The 15159-nt window shown below is 53.0% G+C and overlaps 1 protein-coding gene across 7 annotated transcripts in view; it reads right to left on the bottom strand.

Annotated features, from left to right (window-relative positions):
• ltbp3 (latent transforming growth factor beta binding protein 3) overlaps positions 1 to 15159 on the bottom strand; it is a 104329-nt gene that overhangs the window by 52625 nt on the left and 36545 nt on the right. For all 7 annotated transcript variants that reach the window (XM_088608531.1, XM_088608530.1, XM_088608534.1 and 4 more), the window contains exons 2-8: positions 13106 to 13414; positions 11082 to 11245; positions 9271 to 9376; positions 7549 to 7641; positions 6539 to 6655; positions 5688 to 5843; positions 4645 to 4803 (exon numbers count right to left, since the gene is read on the bottom strand). In XM_088608531.1, the coding sequence (XP_088464657.1) occupies positions 4645 to 4803; positions 5688 to 5843; positions 6539 to 6655; positions 7549 to 7641; positions 9271 to 9376; positions 11082 to 11245; positions 13106 to 13414 (1104 nt within the window). The remainder of the gene's footprint in view (positions 1 to 4644; positions 4804 to 5687; positions 5844 to 6538; positions 6656 to 7548; positions 7642 to 9270; positions 9377 to 11081; positions 11246 to 13105; positions 13415 to 15159) is intronic.

The following is a 15159-nucleotide window of genomic DNA, read 5'->3' as shown; positions in this document are numbered from 1 at the left end:
GTGTAGCTGTACACCTCTGATGTTGAAAGCAGAAGGTTGCGGGGTTTAGTTTTTATTCTGATGGAGCTGCTCGAGAGAATACGGTCTAATGTCCCGGGACAATATCCTCCTACTGACCCTTCCTGGTGATCCCGTCCCCTCCCGCTCACAGGGCCCAGTGCATTCTGGGAGGAGGGAGGAGGCGACTACTGGGTGAGGGGACGTCTCCCCTCCAGGAAGGGCCTCGTGGTTAAAATAGCAGAGTTTGAGAAAAAACACTAAGAAGTGCGCCAGAGAGTGACCATAACCATAAATTTAGGACTGTATCCCTACCATAGGAGTAAGGACTCAAGTGAATCCATGAGAAGGAGCCCCAGCCCTGCTCCCCTGACCTCTTTCCTTGTCATTTTAAGGTCACAGTGGGGCACCACCCAGACTGTGTCTTGTGCCTCTGATGGACCTGGGAAAAGAGATATTCCCACCATGGAGGGATGCTATGGTCTTTATTCTGTTGTATATATTCTGTTTCCTATACAATTATGTATGTTGCATAACAGAACTGTATGCACCACTGTCCATGGGTTTCGCTTAGCTTGTTCTGGCAAGGTGGCCTGTAATTCCACCCACAGCCACAAGAGGGCGGCCACGTCCTCTCAACCCCTTGTGATTCTCCTTAATCTCTTCCAGCTGGAAATTTCAGTGGTGGCTGTCAACTGTCACGAAGTCCCGAAGGAACCGCAGATGTGCAACCTATCGCTTTCTTGTATGCCTTTTGAGGTCAGCTATCAGATCCGTAATAATGAATTCAAAACTGGCCCTGGCGCGTGTAGGGTGTGTGTGTGTGCCCTGTGATGGACTGGCGTCCCGTCCAGGGTGTACCCCGCCTTGCGCCCTTTGCTTGCTGGGATAGACTCCAGCTCTCCCGCGACCCTGTGCTGGATAAAGCAGTTAGAAAATACATGAATGGATAGAACCATTTATTCATTTATCCTCCTGAATGTTTTTAATTGGCAAGTTCCACTAGACTCCGTCTGAAATATCCAAAAAAAGCAGTCAGGTCGTCAGTCTGAGATTGTGGCATTGAGGTGCAGTCCTTCATTTCCTCTGGAAGGATCAGCACTTACAGTTTTAGCTAATGCACTGGTCAGTAAGAAAGAAATAAACTGTTTGAAATAGACTAACGACAGAAATGGTAGGTTGATATTCTTCATTGTAGCTCCCAAATAACACAGCGTTACCCTACTGCTTTGGATTAAATTGTGTTAACTGGTCTGTGTTGACACCGAACTGGTGAGTAATGTGCATATTCAGTATATACGCAATGTGTGACACAGTGGCACTCAGGTCCAATATCCTGGCCTGTGGATCTTGTTTTCTTTCCATCAGAAGTGTCTAAGTCTTAAAGATCAAACGTGTTCCATGACACCAATATAGAGTAAAGAGAAAATTGCCCTGGCCCTTTCTATCATCAGGTTGGGCATCTGATCAAAGAGAAAATGGAACAATCTTTTGCTTTCCATTTATCAGTATTACATTTTTAAGCGGCGGTATCTCTCAGCTGGAGTCAAACACTAACTCTTTCTGCCCCTGGAGCTTCTCTTGAAAACTTGCCGAAAATGCAGAACAGCTGTGTATGGTTACAGTCTCCAGTGGAATCTCCTTTTCTCTAAAGTGCACATGAAAATTCTGCAGTTCTCGTTTCTCGGACCGGTTATGAATTCTCTCAGTTAACAAACTAAGTTGACAGTATTGCAAAATTGTATGTATTCTGTATTCAGCACGAAAAGTACTGCAACTTGCTATGTTGTTGAGAGTTTGCACAAATTGCGACATGAAGCGGCCCTTCCTGCTCACTAGTCCCTGTGATGACTGATGTACTGAGGTGTCTCAGTGAATAAGTACAGGTCGTGCAGCAGCTATTTCACCACAGAAATGTTCCAGTGTGATCCGCAGGCAGAGTGAATGAGTAAGTAGTATTTGTCGGCAAAAAAGTCAACATTTCTATTGGATTAAAAGTGATGTAGTCACCAGCCTGCTTTTTGAAAAGTAATAGGGGCTTTTCACGTCACGTGCAAAAGCAAAACTCCAGTATGATAACGACAGCAGGTCTGAAAACAAGGCTATAAAGTCGGCACTGAACTATCAGTGTCACGATCGCCATCCGTCTTCTTAAGGGCGCTCCGGCCCTTTCGTAATTTAAGTTGATCATGTGCACATGCCCCATGTTTTGTCTTTCATTATTTAAGCCCGGCGCTCCCTCTATTCCTGGCTCAGCACTGGGAGATGGACGCCTGGAAGCCCATCTACCAGCAGGTCCAGGAGAGACCTGACGGCACAGGCTTCATCACGGCTTCCTGACCATCTGAGTCTGGAGCTCGGAGCACCTGGCCTCGTCACCCTGGTTTTATTCCCTGTCCCTGTTCCGGATCCCGTTCCGGATGTTAACCTCACTTGTCTCGGATGGATCTCCCGGTTCCTGGACCCTGGACTGCGCCCCAGATTTCCCCCTTGTTTGGACTCGTTTGCCTTCTCCACGTCCCCCGAGCACCGGATCACCGCCGTCACGCCCCCCCTGTCTGTCAACCTGTCCTGATCCTCTTCGTCTTTTCCCTGTTGTCCTCATGCACTTACGTCCAGATTATACCGTCTGCATAGGGTCCTGAACTATGCTTCACGGGAGCCCGGACCAGCTCCCGTTAAAATCAGAACATTCGTTCTCGAAAAAGCTGCTGCAACATCTCCTGTTACAACGATATTGCTTATGATATGGAGGGTCAGCCGGCGATGAGTTCCATCTCAAGTGATCACATCCATGCAATGAGGAAGCTTTGTGTATTTGTAGCTCCCGTTTGGGACTATACATACTGATGGGGAAAAGAAACGCAACACGTCCTCCTCCACACTCTGGCCCTCCCGTCGGCGTGGAACAGGCTGAAGAGTGACTCGTCCGTGAGGAGGACCTGATGCCACTGCTGACGAGTCCATCACGGCCTCTGTCTGGCCCGACCCAGTTGGGTGTGACGTCTAGCAGGTGTGAGCAGAGGGCCTCTGACAGGTCGCCTTGCTCTAAGGCCAGCAGCATGGAGCCTCACCGTCTTGTCACTGATGTGGGCATTGTGTCTGCCGGCAGTCTCAGCAGCAGTACGGGTGGCAGATCTGAAACCATCTCTCAGATGGACCAGTCTGATGTCCTGCTCTGGTGTGGTCACTTGTGGGCGACCGGATCTTGGACAGTCATCTGTCCTGCCGGTCTGCTGAAACCATTTCTGCAGTCAGGACACAATGGAACGGCTTACTCCATAGTATCTGGCAACGCTGGCACATGACATGCCTGCCTGAAGCATGCCAATGGCCCTCTCCCTTGCTTCTGGTGACATTCAAGGCATTATGGGATGCACAGAAAACTGACTAAGCGGGGCCTTTTTCTTGCAGTGACCTAAGGTTTCAATTAAGGCCTTTTTAAAAGGTGACCTGATCAGGCATTGTTCCACCTGGACCTCGTTGGGTAGAAGTGCACTTAACCAGCTTTCATGTGATTGGCAAGTTGCGATGCCTCACTGCACAAGCTGTGTCATAGGGCTTAAAACAAATTGACAACTGTTTGTGAAAGTCCATAAGCTATAACTGTAGTATTCTAATTCCAGAACATGTTGCGTTTCTTTTTTCCCATCGGTACGGTTTATGCTGGCCCAGAATGCGTTAAGATGACGTGCTCGAATTTGTGGAACGGGGAGTTCAATGCTGTATTATGCGGCAGATATGCAGGAGCAGAGTAGGGGTGTAACCCCGGTGTCCTGGCCAAATTTCCCCCCTGGCCTTTACCCATCATGGCCTCCTAATAACCCCCATCTCTGAACTGGCTCCATCACTCTGCTCTCCTCCCCACTGAGAGCTTGTGTGTGGGGAGCAGACTGGCGCCTCACCCAGGTGGGGCTGCACACTGCTGGGGGTGGAGGGGATCCCCATGACCTGGAAAGCTCTTTGAATGGAGTGTCCAGAAAAGCGCTATATAAGCGTAAGCAATTATTATTATTATTATTAAACACAACCACTCCTGGGCACCCGCTCTCACTGTGGGCTAGCCCAGAGTTGGTGCACCTTTCCTGACGGACATCTATTCATCAAGAAGCCCGAGCAGAGAGCGTGGAATGAACTTTCACCTGATCTGCTCCTCACGCCCTTGGTCAGTTGAGTCTTGCTTGGCCAACTCCTGCTGCAATCCAGTTTATAGGAAGCTAGGGGCCACTACCAACCTCCAATCTACTGTATAGAGCACCCCATCATTTTTATTTCTAAAGCACCTTTTCTGAACCCAAGACCTCTGCACTGCCCAAACAATGCAACAAAAACAACGTGAAAAAACCAAGACAAACTGGGAGGCAATCAGACACCGAAAAGGCCGGATTTACTGTTTAGCCTTGAAGAGAGTTGTAGAATTCGGAGTCAGGGCAGTCAAAGTCGGAGAGTTACTCCCTGGGACAGTGGGCAAAAGACCAGCCTCAGCTGAACAGAGCCTACGAGAGGGACTGCACACATGGAGGAGGTCAGAGATGTGTGATGGCGCCAGATTGTTCAGAGCCTTATAAGGCAGGGAGCCCCAGGAGGCCACGCCCCCTTCGCCCAGTCCCCTCCCCCTCGGTCCCGTTTGGTCGGAGCCACGCCCACCTGGCTCCATGGGCTTGGGCGTCAGGGCAGGCTTGCCAGGCTGCTTGGGGCCCTGCTCAGCTGCTCCCGGGTGGAAGTTCTGGGGCTGAATGGACACGATTTGCCGGTAACTCTGCAGGCTGTAGCCCTTCCCTGCCGGACAGATCTTGGTGAAGGAAGCTGGGGAGCAGAGAGCAGGGAGGGAGACAGAAGAAGACCATTAGAGAGCAGTTAAGAGCTAAGTATCCTACTGTTTCTTGAAAGAAGCCAGGGTATCGGCTTCAATACCATGGATAGACAGCTTGTTCCACACTCCCACCACCCTTTGTGTAAAGAAGTGCCTCCTCTTCTCAGTTTTACACCCACTTTCCAATTCTGTCCTCGGGTGCGTTTCACTTTTTAGTCTGAAGATGCACAATGGCAGTGATCTGACAATAGATCTGACAATGATCTGACAATAGAGAAACACTAAGAGAAGATTGTTACAGTGACATCATTGCCACCGACAGAGCTCTGCTCCGTCTTACCCACGCCAAGCACAGGCCTGCTGTTGGCATGACAGGTCTGACAGCTGACAGGGCCTGAGGAGGACCAGGAGCTCATGGCTGCCTGGGGCTGAGGAGGGCAGGGAGCTCATGACTGTCCACGAGGAGGGATAGCAGCTCAGGACTGTCCATGAGCAGGTCTAGTAGCTCAGGACTGTCCATGAGGAGGTCCAGGAGCTCAGGACTGTCTATAATGAGGACCAGGAGCTCAGGACTGTTCATGAGGAGGGCAGGGAGCTCAGGACTGTCTGGGCTGAGGAGGGCAGGGAGCTCAGAGCTGTCCAGGGCTGAGGAGGGCAGGGAGCTCAGGACTGTCTGGGCTGAGGAGGGCAGGTAGCTCAGAGCTGTCCAGGGCTGAGGAGGACTGGGATTTCAAGACTAGCTTGGGGCCAAGGAGGTCAGGGAGCTCAGGATTGTCCAGGCCTAAGGAAGGCCAGGAGCTCAGGGCTGCCTGAAACCACAATCTCAGAGGGCATCCAGCTGCACAAAGTGACATTCACGGGCGTGACAAACACTGACCTGTGCCAACCTGCGGGCAAGTCTCGCAACCCCGGCCCCAGGCCTTGCCCACGGTGCAGCAGCACATCTCCTGGGTCAGCTCGGTGGGCAGGGCGTGCTCGCACTGGCCTTCCACCGTCACCATGCGGTAGCAGGGCCCCGTTTCTCCCGGAGCGTCTGCGCGGCGCACCGGAAGGGCAGAAGAGGGAGACTGGTGAGACCCGGGGCGGAGGAGCAGGAGTCCGATGTCAAACCGAGAAGGGGGCAAGGCATCGTCACGCTGGGAAAACGTCACACTCTCCGCTGGAGCTCGGCGATGGCCGGAGCCGATCGCGTGGAACCCAGCAGCCTCTGACATTTCCCGCTCTCTGACCCTGAACACTGCGATCAGAAGGCTGCCGGGCAATTTGATGTTACTGGATTGAGACATCAAGGTACAGTTTCCCAGCCCAGTGCAGTGATCTTCTAAACTATTGGAATGCTGTTATTTATGTCCACAGCATTCATTTTCTAACAGCTGCCCTACAATTCGGGGTCACCGGCGACCTAAGTCTATCCCAACTGGCAACAGGAGCAAGGCAGGGCACACACACACACACACCAGGGCCAATTTTCCCAGAAGCCAATTCACCTCCCAGCATGCCTGTGGCCTGTGGGAGGAAACTGGAGTGCACCTGGAAGAAACCCATGGGAGAACACGCAAACTCCCCACGGACAGCACCCCCGGGTCCCGAATTGGAGCCAGGAGCCCCCCCGCGCTGGAAATCGTACCAGGAAATCGGCGGGGAAGTAGACAAAGAACAACGGCTAAAAAGGGGAACAGCCCTGTTTCGCTCTGGACGGGAAGGGAAGGCGGCGGGGAGGGCGCTCACCCACGCAGCGCGCCCTCTCCTGGACGAAGCCGGGCTTGCAGGCGCAGCGGAAGCTGCCCTGAGTGTTCAGGCACTCGCCGTTCCGGCACACGCCCTGCATGGTGCACTCGTTGATGTCTGCAGAGAGAGAGAGAGAGAGAGAGAGAGAGAGAGACAAAGTGTCACGCCTGACATCCCTCCCTAGAGGGCACTCCCCTACTCCCGGTATTGTCCCTGTGATTGAGCTCCCCAGGTGCTCTGGAGCAGGAGCGGGCGGGAGGAGAGCAATCGGACAATATCCGAAACAGAACCGAAACAGGCAGGGATCAATCCGGAAGGCGAATCGGACCAGGGTTCGAAACCCAGACGTCTATCCCAAGCACGGGGTCAAACGGTGGGGTTTGTTGTCCCTCCTCTAGAGGGCGCTCCGAGCCTTTTGTGTTTCTCATTATCCCGTTCACCCGCCCCCCCTGTTCCGATCTTTATTTAAACCCGGCGCTCCGGAAAGTTCGGAGCTCTGCATCGAAGACGGAACACCCGGCGGCCAGTCTAGCATCAAGTCGCCCCATATTCGCGGCTCGAGGGCGCAGGCTGCCAATCGGCACCCTGACCTAGCTGAGTCCCACGTCCTTCCGACTTGAACTCCCTGTTCCCGTTCCCCCTTCCCCGGGATTTTTACCGTTCGTGTCTCGGATGGACAACCCGGCTTTGGAATGTGGACTCCTAGTTTTCCCTTTTGGACTTGTTTGCCCTTGCACCTGGATCCACTGTCGGCACCTCCCCCCGTTCGCCACCCCTTCCATTCCGCGGGATTTGAACCAGCAAACCTCCCAGCCACGGGCGCAGATCCTGAGCCACAGCGCCACCGCTCCTCCTCTCCTCCCCATGGTTCACAAACATGGGGAGAACATGCAAACAGCACCCCAGGAACTGAACCCAGGCCACTGAGCCCTCATCTGAAATCTGAACTTGGCAGAAGGACGAGAGGCAGTGTGTGATCCACAGGCCTCGCCCGACTTTGGAGGCCGTACCTTGGCAGTGCGTGCTGTTGAGTCTCTTGTAGCCCTGGGGACACGTGGGGCCCACCTCCCCGATGATGGATCCGGTCTTGGGGACTCCGGAGTCTGGGGAAAAGAGAAGGAACGCGAGTTCGGAATGGGTGTGGGGAGAAGACGGGCCACACCCTGAGAGGGGGGAGGGGGGAGGGGGAAGGGGGTGCGCTCTGTTCTCGACAAGATCGCCAAAGCTGGGGGAGATTCTGGGGTTCACAGCTCTCCTGGCTTAGGAGATCCCAAGCTTTAAACAATTTTTAAAGCGTTAAAGTATTAAGGTGGAAAATTCCCCCTTAAAGTTGAGAACTCTGATCATCTGGCTCCTTTTGACACAGTCCTAGTGGTCACACTCCCAGTGGTCACACTCCCAGGGGTCACAGCTCCAGTGGTCACAGCCCCAGGGGTTACAGGGGTCAGATCCCCAGTGGTTACAGCCCCAGTGGGCAGAGCCCCGTCACAGTCCCAGCGGTCACAGTCCCAGCGGTCACAGTCCCAGTGGTTACAGCCCCAGTGGTCACATTCCCAGTGGTTACAGTCCCAGTGGTCAGAGCTCCAGTGGTCAAGAGTTCAGGTGGTCATAACCCCAGTGGTTCCAGCCCCAGTGGTCAGAGCCCCAGTGGTCAAGAGTTCAGGTGGTCACAGCTCTGAATCAGATCAGTATAAGCTTGAAAGATCACAAAGATTCATTCAGCCAGGTCAGTTTCAAGGTGTCAAGAGATCAGCGTGTGGCCGTAGAAACTCAGGGGACCACGTACTCCGTGAATAATAAAGCACATCTCGGGGAAAACACATTTTTGTTCTGAGACATCAAGCGTATACAGACATGAAAACTGCAGTAAGTTTCACGGAGCAAATTCTCTTTACCACAAATACACATCGCTCGACTTCGAATGTAAAGCAGAAACGATAGCCCCCCACCCCACCCCCAGTGCCAGCCCCCCCCCCCGGATCTGGCATCCGCTGGCCTGTGATCACAGAGCTCCAGGCCGCGGCTCCTGACAGTGCCCGCCTTGTCTGACTCTCCGAGCTGCAGCCGAGGAGCCCAAGACAAGCGCGAAGCCAAGTTTCCAGTCATCAGGCAAACTTCCTTCCAACCGCGGGGGGGAAGCAACCCAAAAAAAAATCGTTTGATCTTCAGAGAGCAGCTCGCAATGCGATCCCGGGGAAGTCTGGGAAGCCCTCGGACTGCTCCCTGCTTGGGTTTTCCAGCGGCCTTGATGCTCTCGGTGGTGGCCAGACGGTTTGAGGTATTTCCGCGGGGGGGAGGAGGGGTGCGGGACCTGATTCGAGGGGAGTTGGGGGGGGCGAGTGTGCTAAATTGTCACGGCAACCTCGGAGACAGTTCTACTTGGGTCGAAGAGGCCAACAAAGCAATATGGTTCCCTCATCCACGCATGGTTCACAGTTACAGATACCTGGGGCAGTGTGTTTTATAAAGTTCACTGAGAGCACTGATGTCACTGTGAAGAGATCCCAGCAGTGCTTATACATGAGATAACCCCTATAATTTAGCCCCGGGCAATGTTGGCTGTGCTTTTGTTGGCTGTGCAATGTTGGCTGTGCTTGGCCTAACACTGCTGGGCCCGGGTTGGCCAGAGGTGTCAGTGACATCAGCGCGCGAGGCAACCGCTCGTCCAATCAGCACGCACTCCCCCGTACAGCACCGTGGACCTGTGATGGCCCCAGCCGGTTGGTACTCACACTGGAGCTTGGGGCACTTGTGGCACTTGTTCTGTCCCCAGGAATTCCCCACGCTGCCACAGCAGTCCTCCTGATTGGTGAGTCCCGGCAGTGGGTTACTGCTGCACTGGAGGACAGGAGACAGGCATGGAGAGACACTCAGGAATGAGCCACCTTAGTTTCTGCATTTCCCATTGCGGTTAGTATTGTCCTTTCAGATTTTTCTGATGTTATTTTATGCACTTTGAGCTGCACTTAATGTATGAAAGGTGGTAGATACAGTAAATAAAGTTATTAATGGTTAAAGGGCGGAGCAGTGGCTCTGTGGCTGAGGATCTGCGCCTGTGGCTGGGAGGTTGCTGGTTCAAATCCTAGCAGAGGAATCCTACTCCGTTGGGCCCCTGAGTAAGGCCCTTCACCCCAGCTTCTCCAGGGGCGCTATACAATGGCTGACCCTGCGCTCTGACCCCCAGCTTCTCTCCGTCTGTGTATCTCATGGAGGGAAAGCTGGGGAATGCAAAAAGACGTATTCCTAATGCAAGAAATTGTATATGGCCAATAAAGCGATCTGATCTTATCTCCAACATGTATAAGAGCTGGGAACACAGTTCAGATTAATCTTGTTATTATGAAGTCAGTGAGGAGGTTTGACTGGGTCACTGAGGGCTTGGCTGGAACACAAACCAGCAGGTGTGTGTGGGTGTACGGGAATGAAAAAATTCAGCAGCAGTGTCGCCACCTTGTAACCTGCTCTCACGAGCGCCCAGACGCTAAGCAAGTAGCAAGGGCCGTCCCAGCTCATGGGACCTGGTGGGACAGGAGACATCTATGGACGGATGCTGTATGTGTTGATGGTGGACCAGTAGGTGGCGCTCTTCTGATACAAATCCAGCTATTTTCTAAGCACTTTATGCAGTACAGGGAGGCAGGGGAGGTGGAGCCTATCCCAGCAAGCAATAGGAGCAGGATGAGATGCACCCTGGACAGGATGCCAGTGCATTGCCAGGCTCACGCAGATGCAGGCACGTAACAAAAAGCCAAGATTATAATAATAATAATTTAATTGCTTACACTTATGTAGCGCTGTTCTGGACAGTCCACTCAAAGTGCTTTACAGGTAATGGGGATCCCCTCCACCCCCCACCAATGTGCAGCATCCACCTGGATGATGCGACGGCAGCCATAGTGCGCCAGTCCGCTCCCCACACCCCAGCTCTCAGTGGGGAGGAGAGCAGAGTGATGGAGCCGGTTCAGAGAGGGGGGTTATTAGGAGGCCATGATTGGTAAGGGCCAATGGGAAATTTGGCCAGGACACTGGTGTGACACCCCTACTCTTCTCGAGAAACGCCCTGGGATTTGTCTGTGTGGCCAAATTTCCCCCCTGGTCTTTCCCCATCATGGCCTCCTAATAACCCCCCTCTCTGAACTGGCTCCATCACTCTGCTCTCCTCCCCACTGAGAGCTGGGGCGTGGGGAGCGGACTGGCGCCTCATCCAGGTGGGGGTACACACTGCTGGGGGTGGAGGGGATCCCCATGACCTGAAAAGCGCTTTCTTAGTGGAGTGTCTAGAAAAGCGCTATATAAGTGTAAGCAATTATTATTATTATTAAATAATTACTTGAGATCACAAAGAAGGTAATTCTTTAAAAGCTATGGAAACTTTGTCAGTGTAACGCTTCCAGATGCCTCCAATAGGAGGCGCTCCTGCTTGCCGACAGCAATTTGATCAGCGCCGGTCTCTACTTGTCAACCCCAGCCTGTGAGACCGGAAACGCGCCTCAGCGGCCTGCGCGTGCGTCCCGGGCGACGGCGGAGGGGGGGCGGGGCTCACGGCTTGCTTGGGCGTGGTCTCCTGGAAGCACCGCCCCCGGGGCTTGTGCGTCTGGGGCGGGAGGCGGGCCGGGGGCTTGTGGGAGGCCTTGGACTCCGGCTGCTCGAAGGGCTGGATGACGACGGAGGCGTCCGGCGGGTGGTGCACCCGCACCTTGACCTGCACTGAGACAGAGAGCGGGAGGGGTGGGCCGGGTTCGCCGACTGCTCACAAGCTCACGAGCGCCGCGCGACGAATTCCACGTCAGGCGGCCCAGAATGCTTTGCATCACTGTCACGTCGCCTTTTATCTGCTGTTACCAGTTACCGCTGTTGGCATCTTCCCCATTGTGAGTTTTCTCTCCAGACTCTGCTCTTACTTCTGCTAAAGCTGATCAACATATCTGTGTTCTCTCGAATTGTCTACTGCAATGCTCTGCCCGCTGGGGTTTCTAAATCTACTCTGAACAAACTGCAGTATGTCCAAAATTCAGCAGCCAGAATCCTGACCAGGTCCAGTGCAAGTGTCCACATTACTCCTATCCTGGAGTCCTTGCACTGGCTTCCGGTCAAATTCTGTGTGGACTGTAAAATCCTCATGCTCACCTATAAGGCTACATGGCTTGGCACCTCAGTACCTGTCTGAGCTATTATCGCCCTACTCCCCACCTCACAACCTCCGCTCTTCAAATTCTGCCCTCCTTACTGTCCCCCCAAGCCCCGTCTACATTGTAGGGGTGACAGGGCCTTCTCCTGTTATGCCCCCAAGCTCTGGAACTCTCTGCCCAAGGATATCAGAGAGTCGCCTTCTCTAAACTCCTTCAAATCCAGACTCCAAACCCTCTTCTTCAGAAGAGCCTTTACTGAACTGGTTCCACTCTTCACCCCTCTGCTTTTCTTAGTACCACCATCCACGGTCTCCTCTATTGTTATTGTTGTATTGCTGTAATTGTAATTGTGTCTTATCTTGTGTATTCTTCTTATTTATTGTTGTAGTCTTCTTATTTATTGTTATTGTCATCCTGTAAAGCGCTTTGAAAAGCCACCTTTAAAGGAGCTTTATAAAATAAAGTTTATTATTATTATTATTATAAAACCCTGAATAAAGGACAGTTATTCACCTGGCTCTGCAGCAAGTGGACGAGATGGGACTGGCGGGGGACAGTATGTTTCTTACAAGTGCAACGGGGCTCACAGCTTAGAAGCGCCCCACAAGGGCAGCGTCACTGTTTCAGGTGCTGGAGAGTAGCAATACCAGCCTGCAATAAGTGTGATGGCATGGGGCGGCTTGCAAACGTTTGTGGAGACTTTTGATCACTCGGTTGTCTTCTCACATGGAATGAAACCTGCTCCTTGGCCATTTGGTTCAGTATTGGCTCGCGAGCTGGCTAGCCCTGCCAAAATCTGGACATTTTTTTCTGAACCGCCGACCACAGCCCGTAACGCTGCAGGCTGTCTGAATTGACACACTATCCGGGTCTGCTGTTGCCTCCATTCACACATCAGAGGCGTGTGCACGAGTGATGCGCGGGGTCGGCCTTTTTATTTCGACCCGCCCCGCGGTTCTGGGAAACGAACCCACCCACCCCGTCCCCCGCCCCGATCTACCAATTTTTTGGGTTCGAACCCGAGCCCGCCCGACCCTAGCGGGCGAGCCCGCACCCCCGCGGGTGTGAGTCAACAAGTGTGCACCCGCCTACTGCGGCCCCGCGGCGGCGCTGTGTCTTAAAGCCCGGTGACGGGTCAGGTCTGCTACTACTTTACACTCCTCAGGAACCCTGGGAGGCGCCGCCCTGCTGTGTCCCTCCTACTCGGCTTCGGACAAGCGACCCATCGCTAGCGCCCGGCGAGAGCAGCGGGCACAGCGGCCATCTCCCGTCCACCCTGGACGAACAGGGTGGACGGTTCGACAGGGTGGAGAGAGCAATGCGCGGCATTCGTCTGCTCAATCATTTGTGGTCGCAGTGGGGGCTCGGACGTGCCTCCGCCGAGCTCAAGTTACAGAGAGAGACCCCCACGCTGGGGGGGAGGGGGGACGGAGGCTACCTTCTGAAGAGTGGTGTCCGGCGCCGGGCCCCATCGGCAGGGTGAAGGTGGAGTGGGTCTGAGCCAGCTGGCCGCCCGCGCCAGGCTGCTCTCCAGGGTTCTTGGCATCAGGCAGCACCTGGGGGGCGTACGCGCCGTGCTTGCCCCCCTGCTGCTCCCCCGCCCCGCCGGCCGGGCCCCCCGCGCCCGCCCCCTGCCCGCCCTGGTGGAGGGGGAACTGGCACAGGCGGCCCGTGAAGCCGGGCGGGCACAGGCAGTGACTTCGGGAGCTGCACTGCCCGCCGTTCAGACAGGTGAGGGGGCACACCACTGCAGAGAGAGAGAGAGAGAGAGAAGGGGAGGGGGGTCACGGCACTGCTGAGGAGCCCTCCTCACAGGAGACACACCGCACAGAGCAGACAGGAGGGGCGAGGAGAGAAGATCACGGGCGAGGAGCGAGATCATGGGGGAGGAGTGAAGATCATGGGTGAGGAGTGAAGATCACGAGTGAACAGTGAAGGTCATGAGTGAGGAGTGAAAATCATGAGTGAAGAGTAAGATCATGAGTGAAGAGTGAAGATCATGAGTGAACAGTGAAGGTCATGAGTGAGGAGTGAAGATCATGAGCGAGGAGTGAAGATCATGAGTGAAGATCATGAGTAAACAGTGAAGGTCATGAGTGAGGAGTGAAGATCATGAGTGAAGAGTAAGATCATGAGTGAAGAGTGAAGATCATGAGCGAGGAGTGAAGATCATGAGTGAAGATCATGAGTAAACAGTGAAGGTCATGAGTGAGGAGTGAAGATCATGAGTGAAGAGTAAGATCATGAGTGAAGAGTGAAGATCAAGAGCGAGGAGTGAGATCATGAGCGAAGATCATGGGTGAAGAGTGAGATCATGAGTGAAGAGTGAAGATCAAGAGCGAGGAGTGAAGATCATGAGTGAAGATCATAAGCAAGGAGTGAAGATCATGAGCGCGGAGTGAAGATCATGAGTGAAGATGAAGATCATAAGTGAAGATCATGGGCGAGGAGCGAAGATCATGAGTGAAGCTGAAGATCGTGAGTGAAGAGTGAAGATCATGAGGGAAAAGTAAAGATAATGTTTGAAGATGAGTGACTAAGAATGAAGATCATGGGTGAAGATGAGTGAAGACAAAAAGTGAAGAGTGAAGAAGAATGACAATGTGAGTGAAGAGTGGAGAAGATGATGACTGAAAAAGGGTGAAGACAACGCCTGAAGAGTGAAGAAAGCAGACAAGAGCTGTACTTCTACACAGACAGGCACTGACCCAGCATCAGGGCCACAGTAAAGACTGGGCTTTTCCACCTTCTGAGCTTCAGAATCAAGTCAATTAAAGTTTAAAGTTTAAATAGGTGCTCTATAAATAAAGTTGTTTGTGGAACTTTAGCTTAATTACATCAAAAACCCTGAGGTACAAACTAAACATTGTTAGGCCTGCTGTAATTATAAAGCTAAATGTATATAATTGGGATATCTGAAATAAAACACACATCTTAGCATTTTAATAGCTGAAAGCTGTTCTGTCGCTGTTTCTAATGTATGCTTTCTGAATGTGCTAGCGTGTTCCTAGAGTCTCCTCTATACCATTCCTGGGGCAAATGACAAATATTACTGCCAAGTTTTTACTGCTGCCTGTAAAAAGGCACAGTGTTTGGGTGTAAATAAGCCTGAACACTGAGTTCACTGCAGTTTCTCATGAAATCTGAGAGAAAAACAACCAGGTCCATTGCCTGAGTTCCAGGTCACCATACTGAGAGCTTGATTTGGAAATCACCCACAGAGATTGGCGCCCCCTACTGGCCCACCAACACCACTGATGGCGGTAATCTGCCTATTAATTGTAATTTATAATTGCTTTCACTTATATAGCACTTTTCTGGACACTCCGCTCAAAGCGCTTTACAGGTAATGGGGATCCCCTCCACCCCCAGCAGTGTGCAGCCCCACCTGGATGAGGCGCCAGTCCGCTCCCCCCACACCCCAGCTCTCAGTGGGGAGGAGAGCAGAGTGATGGAGCCAGTTCAGAGAGGGGGGGTTATTAGGAGGCCATG

Source organism: Lepisosteus platostomus, chromosome 16 (genome assembly GCF_059453375.1).
Source record: "Lepisosteus platostomus isolate fLepPlt1 chromosome 16, fLepPlt1.hap1, whole genome shotgun sequence".
In the NCBI taxonomy this organism is placed as follows: Eukaryota; Metazoa; Chordata; class Actinopteri; order Semionotiformes; family Lepisosteidae; genus Lepisosteus; species Lepisosteus platostomus.
The sequence above is the reverse complement of the archived record's forward strand: the minus strand, read 5'-3'. Positions and strand labels throughout refer to the sequence as shown.